Source organism: Exophiala xenobiotica (genome assembly GCF_000835505.1).
Source record: "Exophiala xenobiotica strain CBS 118157 unplaced genomic scaffold supercont1.5, whole genome shotgun sequence".
NCBI classification, from domain to species: domain Eukaryota; kingdom Fungi; phylum Ascomycota; class Eurotiomycetes; order Chaetothyriales; family Herpotrichiellaceae; genus Exophiala; species Exophiala xenobiotica.
The window spans coordinates 991,757-1,004,787 of NW_013562490.1; the positions used below are offsets into that span (position 1 = coordinate 991,757).

At 52.0% G+C, this 13,031-nt stretch overlaps 7 protein-coding genes across 8 annotated transcripts; 3 read left to right on the forward strand and 4 right to left on the reverse strand.

The window, feature by feature from the left end:
- Nucleotides 1-145: 145 nt before the first annotated feature.
- On the forward strand, nucleotides 146-1,056 carry PV05_08089 (uncharacterized protein). Its single transcript, XM_013457584.1, has one exon. The coding sequence runs from the start codon at nucleotides 434-436 to the stop codon at nucleotides 842-844; it is 411 nt and encodes a 136-aa protein (XP_013313038.1). The 5' UTR covers nucleotides 146-433; the 3' UTR covers nucleotides 845-1,056.
- A 16-nt stretch (nucleotides 1,057-1,072) lies between these two features.
- Nucleotides 1,073-1,813, reverse strand: PV05_08090 (uncharacterized protein; the record flags this gene model as incomplete). The annotated part of the gene is made up of 1 exon (XM_013457585.1): nucleotides 1,073-1,813. The coding sequence occupies one exon, from the start codon at nucleotides 1,811-1,813 to the stop codon at nucleotides 1,073-1,075; it is 741 nt and encodes a 246-aa protein (XP_013313039.1).
- A 617-nt stretch (nucleotides 1,814-2,430) lies between these two features.
- PV05_08091 (uncharacterized protein) lies at nucleotides 2,431-3,493 on the forward strand. Its single transcript, XM_013457586.1, has 3 exons — nucleotides 2,431-2,652; nucleotides 2,772-3,076; nucleotides 3,131-3,493. The coding sequence occupies exons 1-3, from the start codon at nucleotides 2,637-2,639 to the stop codon at nucleotides 3,263-3,265; spliced, it is 456 nt and encodes a 151-aa protein (XP_013313040.1). The 5' UTR covers nucleotides 2,431-2,636; the 3' UTR covers nucleotides 3,266-3,493.
- Nucleotides 3,494-3,630: 137 nt separating this feature from the next.
- On the reverse strand, nucleotides 3,631-6,238 carry PV05_08092. Of its 2 annotated transcripts, XM_013457588.1 has the most exons (3): nucleotides 6,082-6,238; nucleotides 5,099-5,338; nucleotides 3,631-5,023 (listed from the first exon to the last, which is right to left on the reverse strand). In XM_013457588.1, the coding sequence occupies exons 1-3, from the start codon at nucleotides 6,088-6,090 to the stop codon at nucleotides 3,935-3,937; spliced, it is 1,338 nt and encodes a 445-aa protein (XP_013313042.1). In that variant the 5' UTR covers nucleotides 6,091-6,238; the 3' UTR covers nucleotides 3,631-3,934. The 2 variants fall into 2 exon arrangements, with proteins under 2 accessions (XP_013313042.1, XP_013313041.1); XM_013457587.1 differs by having other exon boundaries at nucleotides 5,099-6,238.
- A 443-nt stretch (nucleotides 6,239-6,681) lies between these two features.
- PV05_08093 (uncharacterized protein) lies at nucleotides 6,682-7,743 on the reverse strand. Its single transcript, XM_013457589.1, has 4 exons — nucleotides 7,185-7,743; nucleotides 6,969-7,031; nucleotides 6,865-6,914; nucleotides 6,682-6,813 (listed from the first exon to the last, which is right to left on the reverse strand). Exons 1-4 carry the CDS (start codon nucleotides 7,407-7,409, stop codon nucleotides 6,804-6,806), a joined length of 348 nt encoding a protein of 115 aa, XP_013313043.1. The 5' UTR covers nucleotides 7,410-7,743; the 3' UTR covers nucleotides 6,682-6,803.
- On the forward strand, nucleotides 7,677-9,315 carry PV05_08094 (uncharacterized protein). The gene has a single exon (XM_013457590.1). It carries the CDS (start codon nucleotides 8,018-8,020, stop codon nucleotides 9,041-9,043), a length of 1,026 nt encoding a protein of 341 aa, XP_013313044.1. The 5' UTR covers nucleotides 7,677-8,017; the 3' UTR covers nucleotides 9,044-9,315.
- PV05_08095 (uncharacterized protein) lies at nucleotides 9,175-11,734 on the reverse strand (the record flags this gene model as incomplete). The annotated part of the gene is made up of 2 exons (XM_013457591.1): nucleotides 9,175-11,574; nucleotides 11,647-11,734. The coding sequence occupies 2 exons, from the start codon at nucleotides 11,732-11,734 to the stop codon at nucleotides 9,371-9,373; spliced, it is 2,292 nt and encodes a 763-aa protein (XP_013313045.1). The 3' UTR covers nucleotides 9,175-9,370.
- Between the last annotated feature and the right edge of the window lie 1,297 nt (nucleotides 11,735-13,031).

Consider the following 13,031-nt stretch of genomic DNA (forward strand, 5'->3'; position numbering starts at 1 on the left):
GATGGAATCCCTGCCGCAAACGAAGCGTTGCGTCAGCCAAGGCCGACTTTGTGGCGCCATACAAGGGTGATCATTGGTGGATGGCGACGATGCCTTATCTGGGACTCCCCAGAGGTATCGAAAACCTGCTTTCTCCCCGCTTTCCAGCCTCTTACAAGCCTGAGATCAACCATAGCACGCCGTACTACTTCCTACTGAGATGAATAGGTCCGAAATACTCTACAGAAATGACGTTGCCATTCACACAGACGACGATCAGGGAACTTCCCCAAAGATGCGCGACTGCGAAGGTGAATGATAAAAACGAGCGAGTCTACCCGTTTTGACCAGGTTTGCTCCATCATCTTCTGCAAACAATCTAACCTATTACTCAACCTCAACAAAACACAATCACATAACCAAACCTACAGTATCCTTACGTTGAACAATCAAAATGGTTCTCGGCATAGGCAAATCACGAACCCGTCGCCATCCCGGCGGTACCACGGTCACAACCACTACAACCACAACGCATCATCCCAACAATGGTGCAGCTGGCACAGGCCCGACAACGCGAGCTAGGAAACCCTCACTCATGCAGCGTCTACGAGGCAAGACCGCACCCCGAAGCACGGCCACGACAGCTCGACCTGCTCGAAAAAGCCGCTTCGGTGGAACCAGAACAACACGAGCAACTGCACCTGCCACGACACATCACCGTCGCAAGACCAGCATCGGCGACAAGGTCTCTGGTGCCATGCTCAAGTTGAAAGGCAGTGTGACCCGCAGACCTGGGGAGAAGGCCGCTGGGACGAGACGCATGCATGGGACCGATGGCAGGGGGAGTAGACGCCGATACTACTAAGCATCAGCACCAACGAGGCCGACCGCGCCCTGGAGGACGGGACTGGGCTGAATCCCTGCGCTCCGCATGGAGAGATAGGGAGCGCACTGTAAATTTATCTAATCTGCTCTCATCAAGATGAGAGTCCTGGAGTATGAGCTTACGATCGGAGTGGAGTCCTAATGTGTACGATATCCTGAGATACCAACTTTCAATCATAGCGAGAAAACCCTCATCGTTTGAATTATATCAATGTGACTGCCTTTTGTGTCTCTGTTGGACTTGATACAAGAATAGGCCCTCACGTTGGTCAGCCTCCCGCCCGTCATACACCACCTGTTCGACATCGAACGTCTTCATCATATCCCTTATGAATCGCATGTCTGCTTTGCGCCTTTTCTTGAAACAGAAATAACACATCGTCGCTGGACCGATCAAATCTTTAAGTGTCTTGAGCAGCAATGGGAACGCAGGCTCGAAGTACACACAGTCCGCAGCGAGAACTACCTGAGGATGTTCTCCTTCAGCAAGGATACTCTCTGGGGGTGGTGTGCCCCAATCATAGACTTCCGCCTGCACTCGCCCGTGGAGATTGTTCAGTGCAATGTTCTTCTGCATCAGTGCAAGCATGGGAATCTGGTCGGTGATGTAGATTGGCTTGCTGCTGTCGACCTCACAGCCCAACGCGACTGCTAGTCCGACGAGGCCTCCGCCTGCGCCGATCTCGATAATCGACTTGCCAGGTAAGGACCCTGTCTTGTGATATGTGAGCATGTACTTTGACAGGACCATGCCTGCAGGCCAGAGTTGACCGCCGCATCCTTCTTGGAGATCTTCGTGGAGGAGGAGAGGTGTGTTCGTAGGGAGGAGGTTGTCGAAGGTTATGCTTGTAGTTGCTGCGGCTTTGTTCTCGCGTTCGGGAACGAATGTGGGGTCGAATGCAAAGACATCGTTCTCAGGCTCAGTAGAGGAAGAGTCCGAGGGCGTCATGGTGGGGATGGGTGGAAGAAACACCCTAGGTGACGAGAAACAGTGAGTGGAGGAGGAAAATCTGCGAGTGTTACTGATTTTGATTCCAATTTCGGATCCCCATCATGTGTGTGTCAGTGATGAACCGATCAACATCACTGAGTTGGTTTCTGCAGTGTAATCAATGATTCTCAGGTCTTGGACACCCGAAAATGGTGTAGTCAGAGGCCTGGTACAAGTATTTCGACACTACCTTATGCAAGGCTCTGGCTTTTGGCGCAGAGGATTGTGGAGGAACTTGATAGAAGCCGCAGGTCCAGATATCGGGAAGTGGATATGATTGGGTGCAAATTTGGCGGAAGAATATCCGGTGTGCTCACAGAAGCTGACCCTACCGTTGTATAGACATTTTGCACAAGGAGAATCTAACGAGAAGAATTGCTCTGAGCTTCAGCTCAAAGCCGTGACCACTTTCTCGAACTAGAAGAGGGGAATCGTCTATTATTCTTTAATCAATCTTTTGGCTCTGATCCAAGTAACGTCAGGTGAGACCGATCGGTTGCTGTGGCTGTGGCTGTGACATCATGGCTTGTTGGTTGAGGCTTCGAGCCCTGTCGTCATTGTTTTCCGTGGGACCAGCTTCTTCCAAGCACTTGACAGGACCAGAGCAGTAACCGCGGGTCGAATCGACGTAGCCACGGTAGCTCTTCGTCGTGCATATAAGTCATCCGTCCTCCAATTTCTCTTTCTTCCCCTACCACAAACCAACTGTAGCTTCATCCAACAAGACCATTCTCATCAACAACACCTCAATCACCTCACAACTACACACATCTCAATCACAATGGCCACTCTACACTGTAAGATCCTTCCCCCCATCTGCCTCGCTCACTCTGGTGTGCTCCCTACGTCACCTGCGAGCTCAAATCAGACCTCACTTCATCCATTGAATCCGTCGAAACTAATATCATCCATCCAGACCTCCCACCTGTCAAGCCCTCCGCCATCGCCCTAGGCGTCGTTTTCAACCAAGTCGCCTCCGTCGGCGTTCTTGCCCCTCTGTTCGGTGACACCTACCAACGCGCCAAGGCCGCCGACAGCAAGGAAGAGTTCTTCAAGAGCAAGGAAGCTGCCACCGCGGCTGCGAGCTGGGGTTCATCCCTTGTTGGTTCAGCCATTCAAACATACGGTGTTGCTGCCCTCATCAATGCCACCGGTACCCTCAGCTACAAGGGATCCGCCTACCTAGGCAGCTTGATCTTCATGGCTTCCTACTCTCCATCTGTACGTACAATTCCGCCTTCTCATATTTCCCTCCGTGCTAACATCCCTTTCTAGCTCGTCTCCGCCGTTGTCACTGAGAACCGACCCCTCGAAGTCGTCGCTGTCGGTGTTCTGTCTCGTCTCGCAGAAACCGTCGGTCTCAGCATGTTCCTCACCTACTGGGGCACTCGAACCAACCCATTCGACTAGAGAATTCGCAGTCTAAATGATTCAGAAACGAAGGATACTGGTGACATAGTTGATCTCATTGGACTCACCACTCCTCAAAATTGAGTGTGAGAGGCGCATCAGGCTAAAGTTGATGGCCGTTATGTATTCATAATCGTACAACAATGATGAAAATCACCAAGCACAATTGCCTCATTTTCCAGGAGCCCATTAGACGCATTCGTCGTATGTCTGATGTTCATTGTTCAATAACAGCTCATGAGCCCTCAAGCACGTTTCCTTTGCTGTCTTTTCGAGTGGCAGCTTTCAAAGCCCCAAGTAATCTTGTTCACGTTCGTAGAGTTTTGTGATGTTTTGATTCATCTGATGTTCGGGTTGATGTGATGTTTTGATTCATCTGAGGTTCGGGTTGATGTGATGTTTTGATTCATCTGATGTTCGGGTTGATGTGATGGTTGAATTCATCTGATGTTCGGGTTGACATGATGTTTGAACTCATCTGATGTTCGAGTTGACCCGATGTTCGGATTGATGTGGTGTTCGGATTGATGTGATTTTCGGTTTCATCTGCTGTCTTCTCAGGGGAGGCTGAAAGCTGCAATGCATCCATTTCTGCCACTCAATATTAACACCTCGAAATGCCTGATAGGCTTCGTGTGCTTTCAAAATCTCCAGGACAATTGTGGATGCCTACTCGGCTTCATTCGCCTCCTTCTCAAGGGCAGCTTCCAGACCACCAAGCAAGTCGATCTCTGCTTCTTCTTTCACACCATCCTTGGCCGTAGCAGTTTCAGTTGAGATAGCCGTAGCCGTAGTTTCAGCAGGAACCGTGAATCCAGCAAGCTCCTTGACGTTAAAAGCAGGTACGTGGATGTCCGTTTCCGATTCAACATCCGAGAAGTCAGCAGTAGCCGTCAGTTGATCAGTAGTCGTGAGTTCGTCAGGAGTCTTGATGTCAGCAGCAGTTGTAGGTTCCGCCGTAGTTGTAGCCGTGACAGGATCACCAGCAGTAGCAGTAGAAATAGCCGGAGCAACAATCTCTTCCACACCACTCTGTTCAGGTTCAGTTGCAGTCGGAGGAACAGATGCAGGAGCTGATGCTTCTGCTTCCGCTTCCGCTTCACCCTGCTCGACGACCTCACCCTCCTCACTGCCTTCGCCATCGCTCTCAGGACCAACAGGTGGCGTCTCTGTCTCAGCAACAGTACTTCCTTCCGGTGCGAGATCCACAGGCACAGCCTTTCTTCGCCCAGGTCCGCCCTTGCGCTTCTTAGACTTGCGGATTGGTGGCATATTTCTTCTCACTGGGGTGGCTGGTGCAGCACTTGTCAAACCACTTGCATTGCCCAAACCTGCACCGTCGCCCAGATCGTATCCCGTGCTTCCAGCACCGGCCGCAGGCATGGGCCCTAAGGTTCCATATCCGTTCGTCGCCTTGTACGCGCCGCCATAGAGACTCTGCATGCCTGGCCGTCGGTCTGCGAGGTACTTTGGCTCAGACATCTTTTCCGCAATGGCTTGTGGGATAGGCACCCATTTCTTGATCTCGAAGAAGCGACCTTCGGTCGAGGCACCGGTCTTGCGTCGCTTCTCGAGCATGCCCTCGGCGTCAAGAAGGTCTTCGTCCTCGCCGTCTTGGTTACCTGCTTCTTCGGTCGGGTCTTGTCGATTGTTGCCTCGCCCCTCTGCCTCGTTGGGCCGCACCCACTCCTCCTTCTTGTAGTCCCAGATAGGCGGAGTGAAGTTGGGATTGGCCATGCGGGCCTTGCGCACGAGCTTCTACTCATCGATCAGCGTTCGTACACAGAGACGAGAGAAATGGTGGTAGGAGGATGATTGAAGGGTGTGGAATACCTGATTGAGCTCTGGGAGCTGCTTGAAAAAACTCGGAAGGGGGAGCTCCTTGCTGAACAAGTTCTCGTCCTTGTTCTGGTCCTCTCGACCAGCGTCGACAGGATCGTCGTTTGCCTCTTGGTTGACGCGAACCGTCGCAAGTTGGTACTTGCGCACGGGGAGACCCTCGGTCGGGTCGAAGTCATTGGCGCCTCGACGCGCCACCCCGTCTTGGTTGCGGGTTGTTCTCGAGGAGCGGAGCTGCATAACCCAACCGCATCAGTACGTTGTCAACAGAGCTTTCGCCCGGGTAAAGATCCCGAGAAGCGGGAGGTGCCCTCGGAGAGGACGCGGGAACCAAAGGGGCGGGAACGACCTCCTGGGGAGAGAGGGGCACACGGCGAGAAAAGGAGGGAGGAGAGGGCGAGCGGATGCGTGGCAAATCTGCCACCAGCCCAAGCAAAAAGTCCTCGTCCGGAAACCAGACACCGACCTCTGATGGCGGCGCGGATGGCGGCGCGGCGGGCGTCGTGGGAGGTGGTGGTGATGGTGATGGTGGTGCTCGTGGAGGTGGAGGAGAAGGAGATGCTGGAGGAGGAGTCTGTGGTTGTGGTGGAGGGGGAGGAGGCGGAGGAGGCGGTCCAGCGGGTCCACGCTGGATGGGCACAGCCCAGTTCTTCTCGCTACTGACGTTGCCAACGAGGTCCTGGTGGTGGTCGCGGCAATGTCGGTAGACAGACGTGTCATTGGTGTACTCACGGCCACAGAAGAGACAGGAGAAATTCTTCGGTGCCATGATTTTGTGCTGGTAGACAGGAGGAAGAAGAGAGAGATTGCGAAAGGCCAATATAGGGGAAAAGGCATGGTGTGGGTGACAACATGCCAAGCCATGAGTTGTAGAGAGGCCATCGCACACACCGCTGAGGAGGCGGCAGAAAGATTTTGGTGGCCGACTTCGAGTCTGCTTCCGCGCGCTCACTGGGAACAATGCCAAAGAGACGTACCGGTGCCATGATGAAGAGTTACTGCTTGCGCAGCTTGATATCTGCCCTGAAATTGGGTCTAGGTGGTTGGAGTATGGTCACAAAGCATACACACGCCTGCTGACCAGGAAAGAAGCATGGGCTGCCAAAACGTGTTGATGGAGTGGTTGTTGTTGTGAGGATGGTTTGAGGAGAGTTGACGGGATTGAAAGCGGTTTACTTATTCTACAGTCTACAAGGCAGGTCTACCGAGATGCTGTTGTATGGCTAAGCAGGCGCTAAAGGCGGGAGCAGCCGGTGGTATATAACCGGAGGCAAGATTCACCGATGCCGACGAGGCTGCACAAGTAGAGGAGGGATGGAAGATACAGACTGCAACACAGAGCAGACAGGAAAAGAGAGAGGATGATCTAGCACAAAGGAGGAGGATCACACAGACTCTAACCCACGATATATGGAGGAGACGCACACCCAGTAATGGCACTGGAGTTGTCAGCTACGATGGAGTATTTTGCTGTCACGGAGAACAACGAACGAAAGCAAGAAACAAAACCCAGAAGGGCAATGCTTGTAAAGCTGCAATTTGTGAATTCAAGAGCAGTCCAAATGGGATTCATCAGAGGCAGAGATTGATATGTTCATTGGTATCACAGGAGCTGTCTAAGCTAGTAGGAACAGGACTTTGCCCCAAGATATTAGTAGCAGATACTGTACAGGTGCCAGGATGAAAAAGACGTTGATATTTAGTCCCATCTGTGGTAATCAGCAAAATGGATACAGTTTCCGGAGAATGAGAAGACATACCCAGTGTCCTTTTGTCGCACCACCCCTCCATGGTCTCCTGTTTCTTTACCCTGCAAACGAACGTCAGTCAAAGGTGCAAAGCATAACAGACAAAAAGCACACACCGTCTTTCCTCCTTCTACCACCAATCTGTCGAGCTGATAGAATTGTGACACCACTGTTTGTCTCTGCATCAAGAAAGTTAGCTCTGCACTCATCAAAGGCAAGCTCGAAACACCAGGTTGTTCATGTCCAGAAACAGCAGGGCCTAACCCTAGACACTCAAAGAGCATTGAGAGCTCGTTTCCTTTCATAACTTCAAGGAAAACATCAAGACCTACCTTCATCATCTGCAACTCCTTCAAACCCTTCTGCACCAATTCCTGTATCCGTCTGGGATCCGACTCATGCTGATGCTCATGAAAGGCATCTCTCGTCCGCCGCCGTGCATACATCCTGAAATTATAGTTCGCAAACTGATTCGACTGCCTCAGCAGGGACCGATACAAACTCCGCACACTGAACGCCGAAGTATCGGCCGCAGTGGCCAACGCCGAAGAGACCATTTTCTTTCTAAAGGCAGAAATCTGGGGCGAGACCTAGCTCGCTTCCGGACTACACGTGGAGAAAGACTGCGTCGACGTGGGGTAGGGTATCTCAGAAGCGTATCGCAGTGGTATCGGTGCTTGAGGGTGGTGTGATAGGTAAGAAGATCGATGGGCGGACAGGTGAGGAAATCGAATCTGTTCGGGGAAACAGGAAGCACCTGAGGATCGGACGCAGGGTAGATTGTTATCTATAGGTCAAGACCGCCGCGATACAAAGTACAATAAGTACACTCGGTCGAAGTACACAAGCAGGAAGAAGTGTGAATGTTCAAAATCCAAGAATGGCAGCAATTCCACAGCTTTTCAAACATTCATCGCAGGCGGCGAGAATTCTTGCCATTGCGTCAATCACAGCGCTCGCTGCCGTCGGAGCAACCACACTCAATAATCGCCGATACGACCGAGTCCGTCTGCCACCATCACATCCCAATGCACATTCATTCCACGAGGCTGCCATCGAAGCAAACAATTATGCGAGACCAATCATCACACAGTCAGGGCAGTCACTCTTCTCGAGGCTGATCTTCTACGAATTTTCCCTATAAGGGCCCTACCACGCCCGCGCGATGGCCGCGGCCCTTCCTTCTCCGCCGTCCTCAAGACCTACTTCTCCAGATCCTTCGAACAAAAACGAGCATGACGTGGATGAACAAGAGCAGGAAGACCATACGTCTCTATCTAAACGTCTCGACGACCTTCTCACATCATACGTGGAATTACTAGACACATACACCGTCCTCCGTGCACAGCTCTCCAAAGACGTCTCGTCCGGCTTCTTCGCTCTTGCTCAAGCGAATCGAAACTCTACACTCGGTCCCGGAAGAAGGTACGGCGAGGAAGGATATGATGAGCGGATGAAAGCTTCAAAGACTGTGCGGATAGACCAGCGCATATCCCCAGACCGATCCTCCAGCACATCAAGCGGACCAAATCATGCCGAGCACTCACCCCAGTCCAAGAAGCCAGTCCTTGTAAACGAGGACTCAAATGAGCCTCCCTCCGAGCAAACCTCTCCAGACGTTCAAGCAACAGGAGGACATGATCCCTCAACCCTAAAGCAAGACACCAGCCATGACACACTCATCGAACCACCGCCGCCCACATCCCCCTCAAACCCCATACACGACACGTCTCACCTGCCGTCCTGCTACACACACGCCATCAGCACATCATCCACGCCTGCGCCGTCTAAGGACCCGCTAAAATGGTATGGCATCCTCGTTCCTCCTGCATTGCGCCAGTGCCAGAACCATTTCCGAACAACAGTGTCATCGACGATTCCTCAGCTGCTCAACGCCACATCCGCCATGCAAAGTCTCGAAGCGCAGATATGGGATGTTCGACGTGCATTGGGGATACTGGGTGAATACGAGCATGGCGTTAAGCGAGTCGATGCAGCAGACGTGGAAACCGCTTACGAAAACGACGACGGAGACAGTGCGGAGCTTTCTTTGCTGTCGCTGTCTCTCAGCCCGAATCAAGGCCAAGCAAAGCCGAGGAGTCAGACTCCTTCGAACCGAGCTTCACTACTGTCTCCATCTTCGCCTGCGAGACCATCGGAACCACGATCTCGTGTCTTGAAACTCGATTGATGCCGGGCCAGTGAGCACAAGTAACGCGTGCGTCCAAGGTCAAGGTCAATGTCAATGTTGTCTTGAATATCACTTGAGCCACATCACATGAATATATCATATGTACAAAAAACTGTGACTGCAGTGTGTATAATGGTTTAATCTGCTACCCCTATGGACTCGAAGCTAGTGACTGCAATATGGCCATGATGCATGACAGTCATGTGTGGTTGATAGCGTGTCAGTCTACTATGCATGCAATAGTCTACGCATGCCAACGTCATTGACTTGCTCCAATTCTGGCTTCCGTTGAACCTCGGTGCATGGCAAACATCACCCTTGGTAGCCTCAGCCTTCCATGATAACATCCTCTTGTGGGATTGTACCTCCCTCGACTAGCTTCGAAATGTCCTGAATCGTCATCTGATTTTCTTTGTCTGGGGAGGTTCCATGATATCCCACTTCCCCCTTCTGTGATCTTACGTCGTCTTTTCGAATTGGTGAGCTGAGAACGTGCCTGGCAGCTGGACTCCTCATGACTTCTTCGAGATCGCCATCCCAATAACTTGGTCGTCTTTTCTTCCTGCTCCAAGGTGGTCGATTGCTTTTTCGCCATTGCATGACGTTGGGACTCAGCTCCTTGAGACTTTTCCCAATGTCATTCGTTGAGTCCGGTGCTGCCGCGCCGTAGAGGCTCATACGGACTGCCGCTCTTGTTTCTTCGTCAAGTTCAATAACATCGTCGCCCTCTTCCAGTCTAAGCTTTGAATCGACCGAATTTCGTTTGGCCGTTTCGTCCTCTAAAACATCAATGGTAGGGGTTTCGAGCTCTCCGGACCTTTTTCTTGGATGTGTCAGGCCTGTTGCTTGCGAGTCTGTCATAGACCTCGGAGGACTGCTTCTGAATCTCATGTCGTCTGGAAAGCGTGTACGGTTTGAGTTCCTGTGTCGGATCGTTGGCCTTGGCCCAAGAGGGCGTCCATAGTATCTGCTAACACCTCGGGCGTTAGCAAGTGCAGCTGCTCCATGTTTTCTGAACCTGCTTGGAGGTTTGGCAAGCGACGGCGTTAGCGTGTCAGTTCTGTAGGAGTCGCGAATCATCGAATCTGGAGCTGGGCTCTGTCCGATCACCTTGGCAGCAGCGGTGGAGAATGAATACATTGCTGTCCCTGGCCTGGCAGAAGACTTGGGACTGTCTCTTGTATAGTACCAGCCAGGCTGGAAATGCTCAGTAGCCGTGGACAGATACTCACGATTCGACTGCGGATGTGGGCGACGTGGATGTCGAGGTGGCTGAAGAAGAGAGGGGCCTGAATAAGAAGTATCATGAGAAGGGCGTCGCATATCTGTTTGTGCCAATTGTGGTGATTTAACCCTGAGCATGGGCATTGGACTCCCAGTCGCAGTAGTGCGGTTGAAAGGCATAGGCGGATATGGTACTAAATGCGGTCCAACTTGATGCTGGGAGGGGCCATAAACAGCTGAAGTTGGATGTTGACCTGAAGGATTGGGAGTACATCTGAGGTGGATAACTGGATCCGGACAGAGCACCATCGGCGTTCTATTATGAAGCATAGGATCCGGACAGGGTGTAGCAACACTTTTGCTGGAATTCGAAGATGATGCTCCGCCGTCACTTCCCTTGTGAGTTGGGGGCTTCGGGAACAGATCACTCAGCATGCCGCGCTTCAGTTTGGCTGAGTCTGCAGCGGCCTTTGCAGAGGGCGACAACGTGATTGCTTCTGTGGAATCTGGCGAGGTTTGCAAGTCAACACATACGTCGGCAGATTTCCTTTTGAGATGACTGAGGATTGGAGATTCCTCTGCAGAATCAACATCCATTTCGTGGTCACCGGTCACTCGTAGTCTCGTCATCGGTCTTTCGAGATCAGCTGGTGACACATAGTCGGCTGGTGAGATAGAAGGCTCCTCATCAGACACATTATTAAAGTGGACCGGGGGTGAAGAGAGGTTTAGATCATGATGAGCCGCTGCTGGGTTCTCAACAGGAGAAGTGAAGCCACTGCTTGGTGGTTCAACAACCAAGGTTTTACTGTGATCCATGTCGATCGAAGGCAATTCCGGGAGTCGTGGTGAGCCTTCTGGGAATGGTTCTCTCACATCGACATCAAATTCAGCTATTAACCTGGGGGCTGTAGAATATCGCCAATCTTTCTTCGGTGTCCCTGATACTGGCTGGAGCGGGTGCGACGATTCGGCGTCCTTGCTGCTGCCATTTTCAGGACTCGTTGGCATTCTCGAGTCGATCGAACCGGTCGGTGAAGCAGCAAAACGTACGTCAAGTCGCAAGGATGCCTTCGCCGTTTGAAAGAGTCTCTGCATTTGTGCAACATGACCTGGCATTGCCACTGATCGAGTTCGGGGTGAGGTCATCCTCTTGCGGCCTATGTTGGACACCGGAGATCTGATTCCCGACGGTTTTCCCTCTTTGTTCTGTGATGAGTTTGCGCCGGGGGTTTTTGGAGACTGGCCATGCTGTAGCACCTTCGAAAAGAAAAGAGAAGATCGTCTTCGCGGTGGTTCGAACGGTGCTAGTCGCCCAAGCATTAGTATGCAGGCAGCCTAACGGTCCCAACCGAGGTGATACAGTGAGCTGTACGTACGTTTCGGAGTCCCAGGTACTCGACTGGAGCTTGTCGACTTGCCAGATGATTCCGTGGAAGGCGCTGAAGCCGGGGAAGACTCCATCATGCTGGTGCGGTCCGTGGAATGCGAGGAAAGTGTATGAATCAAAACAGAGCCGATCTTGAAGAGTGAGCCATGAACAAACGAGCGGACGTCTGCAGCAAAAGGCAGACACGATGGTAGCAGACGATGTAGAAAGCAGCGAAGAAGCAACATCTCAAGCAGAAATCATTCATGGCATGAGGTTTGGAAGGCCCGCTTGAGAAGGCTCCGTAAGCAACTACCGACCAACACGATGGTAGGCACGACCGGCCTGAGCAGCAACAGTACTGTGAAATCGCTATCTGCTGGCTGCTGGCATCACGTTCTTCTGCAGTTGAAATACACAGGAAAGACGGATAGGTTGCGGTCGCACGCCATGATTGCCGCCAAAAAAGCCTGATCATTCGATGTGTCAGTAAGTCAGATCCGATACTCTACGCAAGGCAAGCCGCTCTGTCTGCAACCGGCCTACCAAGCAATGCTATACTTCCCTCGTCTTTTGCAAAAGTCCGCACTTGGGCTCCCGTACCCGTGACTTGCAAAGTAGGTGATAATCATGATGTGGGCGAAACAGCCAAGCAGATCTGCCACGTGCTGTCTCTCATGTCCCGGAGACCTGGGCAACATCCTGGGATCAATATTGGCGTGCGTATTATCGTCATCGAATTATTGCCTGGTTCTTATTCAGTGATGCAAGTCATGGAAGCAAATTTTATACCGTGAATGGTCGTCGTCGATGAGATTGAGCTGATCTTGATCAAGTGCTGTGAGGTGGAGCAGATGGCGCCAAAATCTGAAGCTTCAGCAGCCGAGTGGACCGGTAGCCTGGCCGAGGTGCTGTGGTAGTGCTATAGATTGCTGAAATAAACCGGGGCTTCCGGGCTCTTTGTTTCCCTGCGGCGACGCGTTCGCGTATGTCTACGCCTTAGCGATGGACTGTGCGAGGCACGACCTCAAAGCAGGAAGGGCTTGGAACAGGACAAAGAAATTGTGACGGAGGCAAACGCCTACAATGGTATCGGAGAGTTTCTCCCAATACACATTATTCTGCATGGGGGTGGAAGACTTACCTTATGCTGTCACTGCGAAGCCAGAAGATCGTCTTGCTCGTGGCCACACGGGCCTCCTGTCAGACAGCCGTGGTCGCCGGTCGGGCCTTCAGCTGGTGGCTGGCCACTGATTGCTCAGTGGCGTGTCTGGGGTAAAGGGACCCTTTGTCCGTGCGAGACATGCATGCACTTCGTTGTTATCAGCTTTGTTGTGATAGTCATCATTATTCTTTTTTTGGAGAAACCTCATCAATAGATATCATCACGAAAAC